This window comes from Eurypyga helias, unplaced genomic scaffold (assembly GCF_000690775.1).
Source record: "Eurypyga helias isolate BGI_N326 unplaced genomic scaffold, ASM69077v1 scaffold22088, whole genome shotgun sequence".
Classification (NCBI taxonomy): domain Eukaryota; kingdom Metazoa; phylum Chordata; class Aves; order Eurypygiformes; family Eurypygidae; genus Eurypyga; species Eurypyga helias.
The window spans coordinates 1-4376 of NW_010265242.1; the positions used below are offsets into that span (position 1 = coordinate 1).

The 4376-nt window shown below is 64.7% G+C and overlaps 1 protein-coding gene across 1 annotated transcript in view; it reads right to left on the bottom strand.

The window, feature by feature from the left end:
* Positions 1–194: 194 nt before the first annotated feature.
* Positions 195–4376, bottom strand: part of LOC104513347 (collagen alpha-2(IX) chain-like) — a gene marked incomplete at both ends in the record, with an annotated part of 6929 nt that continues 2747 nt past the window's right edge. Inside the window, 14 exons of the mRNA XM_010156669.1 lie at positions 195–239; positions 430–465; positions 558–629; positions 1114–1167; positions 1246–1299; positions 1644–1697; positions 1849–1893; positions 2079–2132; positions 2356–2409; positions 2638–2691; positions 2890–2943; positions 3023–3076; positions 3314–3367; positions 4056–4109. Coding sequence (XP_010154971.1) covers positions 195–239; positions 430–465; positions 558–629; positions 1114–1167; positions 1246–1299; positions 1644–1697; positions 1849–1893; positions 2079–2132; positions 2356–2409; positions 2638–2691; positions 2890–2943; positions 3023–3076; positions 3314–3367; positions 4056–4109 — 738 coding nt within the window. The remainder of the gene's footprint in view (positions 240–429; positions 466–557; positions 630–1113; positions 1168–1245; positions 1300–1643; positions 1698–1848; positions 1894–2078; positions 2133–2355; positions 2410–2637; positions 2692–2889; positions 2944–3022; positions 3077–3313; positions 3368–4055; positions 4110–4376) is intronic.

Sequence of the window (4376 nt, forward strand, 5' to 3'; positions counted from 1 at the left end):
GATGGGGAGACAGCCCGAATTTAGAGATGCAGCTGGGGGGAGGCACACGTGTCCCCCCCGAGCGTACCGTGGCTGCGCCGGGGTGCAATGCCGCAGCGCCCAGGGCCGTGCCGGGCAGGAGACCCCAGCATGTGGGCAGGGATCTGCTTCCAGCCTCTGTCCCCCCACCCCAGGACCCATCCATGAGGACCCACCTTCTCTCCCTTCAGCCCTGCGAGGCCGTGAACGCCGGGATCTCCCTAGGGAAAAGGCAATGGGAAATGTGAACCTTTCTGGCAGCCACTTGAAACCCCTTTTCCCAGGGTGCCGGGGGCATTGATGGAGAAAGTGCCTGGTGTCAGGGGGGTGTCAGACCCCCCAGAGGTGGGTGTCACCCTGTTAAACGTGGGTGTCAGCCCACCAGCCTGGGCTGGGAGCTGAGGTACTCACGGTACTGCCTTTGGGGCCGGTTTTCCCTGGGGAGCCCTGGAGAAAAGAGAACGGGGGTGGGGGTGTCAGCCCGGCTCAGCACAGGTTCCGGGAGCTGGACCCCATCCCCTGTAGCTGGGAGCAGTCACCTTGTCTCCTTTGACTCCTGGCAAGCCCTGAGGTCCTGGGATCCCCGGCGGACCCTGCTCGCCCTTGGGTCCCTGGGGATGGAGGTAACAGTGGGAAAAGAGGGATGGGAGTGAGAAGAGAGCATGGGAAGACCCTCCTGCCCCATGGGAGCTCCTCTCCAAGGCAGCTCCCTGTCCTCCCCACAGCATCCCAACCTGCCCTGAATATGGCCTCTGGGGGGGAGGGGTACAGGGCAAAAAACAATGGAGGAGCTCCCCTTCCAGCTGCACGGAGAGTTGGGGGGCTTCACCAGGGATGGAAATTCCTTTCCCCGCTGGAGCTGCAAACCCAGCATGGCCCTGGGACCACTAATCCCTGTGCTATGTGCCCCTTTGGCTAATTCCTCACCCCGGCGCTGGGGGGATGGGACGGGGGGGCCCAGTGGGACGGGACGCGTGCTGGATGCTGGCTTTCATCCAAGCAAGAGGTGGGTGCAGCAGCGCCAGCCCCCTGCCCCCTCCCGCAGCCCTACCAAGGCAAAGCCCACTCCCCAGCCCAGCTGCGGGTACCACTCACCGCCTTCCCCTGCTCGCCGGGGGGACCCACGAGGCCGCGCTCGCCCCGGTCGCCCTGCAGAGACCAGGTGAGAGAACAGCGTCAGGGGCAGCTCCCGGCACCACCACCAACCCCGCGGGACCCCAGACTCACCTTCATCCCGGGGACACCCTGTGGTCCCTGCTCACCCCGAGGTCCAGGTTCACCCTGAGAGTGGGGGGAGAGAAAAAAAAACCAGACCAGCTGCCTCCCTCTCGCCTTCCCATGCCATCATCTGCCCTTCATCCTCCCGAGAGGTGCACTGCACTGCCCTGTCCTTGTCCCCTGGAGCCAGGTGACGGGACAGGGACAGCCACCTGCACGGGTGGCCAAAGAGGTGCTGGAGAACGGGCGCAGGGGTTTCCCCATGAGGAAGAGGGTGCTCGGGGGGGGGATGAAGGGCCCCACTCTGCTTTCTGCTTGACAGCAAGTAGGGAAAAAGGAGCCAGAGAGAGAGAGAGAGCAAACCCTGGGCGCTGCCGGGGGGGCACGCGGTGAGTCCCCATACTTACGATCTGTCCTGGGGCACCGGTGACACCGGGCTGGCCCCGAGCACCTGCTTCACCCTGCAAAGGGGAGACAGAGGTTCAGGGACAGGGGACGAAGGACAGGGGATGGGATGGGGATAAGGCTGCGGGCCCAGGGAGGGAGAGTGGAGGCTGCGGCAACGCTGTGTGGGATGGGATGAATGCTCAGAGAGGGTGACCCCAGACCCACCTTATCTCCTGGGCCACCTTTGCTGCCCGGCTGGCCCGGTAAACCCTGCGGAAGCAAAGTTGGGATCAATCCCAGTGCACGGCACCGGAGGCAGGGACCCTGTCTAGCACCCCGTGCCTGGAGGCAGCATCCCTGCTGGGTGTTGGCCCTGCACCCCGGCATGACCCGGATGGGGGTGCCATCCCATGGGTAACAGGGTACCCACCCGGGCGGGGGAGTCTCATACTCACAGCTTGTCCCCGGTGTCCCGGCGTTCCAGGGGGGCCAGCCTGTCCCACACTGCCCTACGAGGGACAGAGAGGATGTTACCACGTGCTGGAGAAAGGTGCAGAAATGGGGTGTCCGCAGGTGGGACAGGGGACTGCTGGCCAAAGGGGGACACGGTCCTTGACCCCGTGGGGACAGCCACACTCCACGAGTCAGGAGACGCCGTGCCAAGGGCCAGAACCGTGTGCCACTCGTTGTCCCGGTTATTTCCAGCACATACTGGTACCAGGAACAGCTCACCTTCACGCCTGGGATACCCGGGGTGCCGTCCTTCCCATCTATGCCTGGGAGACCCTGTGAAAGGGGGAAGAATGGCTTGGTCTGACACCTCTGAGAGGGCCTGAAAGGCTTGTGGTGGGGAAAAAAAAAGGCTGGAAAGGGAAAGGAAAGCTCCAGCCCTGCACTGAGCCAGGGTGCAAGGACACGGAGGGCCCTGAACGGGACGGAGAGGGATGGAGAGGTCGTCTCCTTGCAAGGGGCTCAGCCCAACGCGCGGGCACAGGCGCTGCCAACGGTACTTACGTTCTCCCCTTTGGGGCCGATGTCTCCTTGGGGGCCCCTGATGCCGCGGCCACCCTAGAGCAGTAGAGTGCAAGTGTTATTTCAGCCCCCCTGGGTGCAGGGATGGAGCTGGGAGAGGGAGGAGGTGCCCATCGAGGGCACCCTGGGCAGAGCCGCTCTCCGAGACGGGGAGCAGGGCTAAACCGGGGAAAAAGGGGCATTGGCATCGTGTGGGGCACAGCACTGCCCTCCCCGGCGGGGTGGGTTACCTACCAGATCTCCCTTCTCACCAGGGTCCCCAGGTGGTCCCTTGGGGCCTTCCCTGCCCTAAAGGGGAGAAAAACAGGGGCTGAGCAGCAAAGTGTGGGGTCCCCCATGGCCCTCAGGGATGAGGGAAGGCACTCACCGGCCGCCCGGCCGCTCCGATGGTCCCGACCATCCCCTTGTAGCCAGCAGGACCCTGCGAAGAGAGCACAGGGCGGGTGGATTCCCCCATCCCAACCTCAGCCCCCAGCCAGTTCCAGCCCCACTGAGGAGGCAGCATCCAGCTACACGAGACAGCCACGGACGTTAGCGACGGATGCTCTGGGAAGCAGCCTCTAGCCCGGGAAGCATCACCATGGCTCAGCCCTGGGGAAGCTGGACCCCCTGACCCTGGAGCCCAGCACAACCACCCCTGCACCCCACCGGAGCTTACCGTCTCGCCCTTGGGTCCCACCATCCCGGGATAACCCCTCAGGCCCTGTGGTCCCTGCGGGGAAGGAAACAACAGTGGTTTAGCTGGAAAAGGGCCCCAGGAGCAGCCCAGGGGGAAGCAGCAATTAGAGCAAAAGCCGGTACTGGGAAGCAGCCGGGTTTGCCAAACACAAGGTATTTCAGTCCCGCCGCTCGCTCCTCATTCTGCAGCCCCCCAGCCAGGCGCCTCTCCAGCTGTCGGTTCAAGAACCGCAATGGGCCCAAACTGCTCCCCCTTCCCTGCCAAAGCTCCCGGCTTCAAAGCCGTTTTGGTTTTTCCCGGCCCAAAGGGCTCAGCCCGTTAATTGCTTTTCATCTTCAAAGTGCTCAGCGAGCTCCAATTAATCCCCACGTCGCTGCGGGGAGCGGGGCACTGCGCCCCCGCTTCAGGGTGGGGGGGGCTCGGTGTACAGGAGCGATGTGTCCCGGGATGGCGAGTTAGCCACGTGGAAGTGGGCTAATGGCCCGGGGGCCTCGGCCAGCGCTGCCCGTGGGAGTCTCCATCGGGATGCGGCTTTGCCACCCTCCTGGCAACAGCCCCACGGCTGGGAGGGAGACGGGTGGGACGAAGGCTTCGCTCTGGTCCCAGCAGCGGGTCCCCGGGCGTAGGACACACCAGTGTCACGTCCTCAGTGTCTGGGGCCCAAACCCGCCCCCCCGGGGCACCCGGGGGGCAGAGCGGCGAAGAGCAATAAATACGTTACCGGGGGGCCTGGGACGCCTTGTTCTCCAGAGACGCCAACGTCACCCTTGGGGCCCTGGGGAGGGATGGAGAGGAGCGAGGTGAGTGTTGGGGTGGAGTGGGGGTACAAACCGCCCGTGGGACCCAAGACCCCCTCACCTGGGACCCAGAAGGGGACAGGGACAGGTGTACCCCCCAGGGAGCCACCGCGGGAAGACCATCCTGTCCACCCTCCAGCTCCCAGTCCTGGCTCTCCCTCTTCCCTCTCCCACCTTTTTCCTTCCTTTCTGTGCCCAGAGCCCCCCGCCCAGCTCCCCAGGAGGCAGGCAGGTCGGGATCCTGC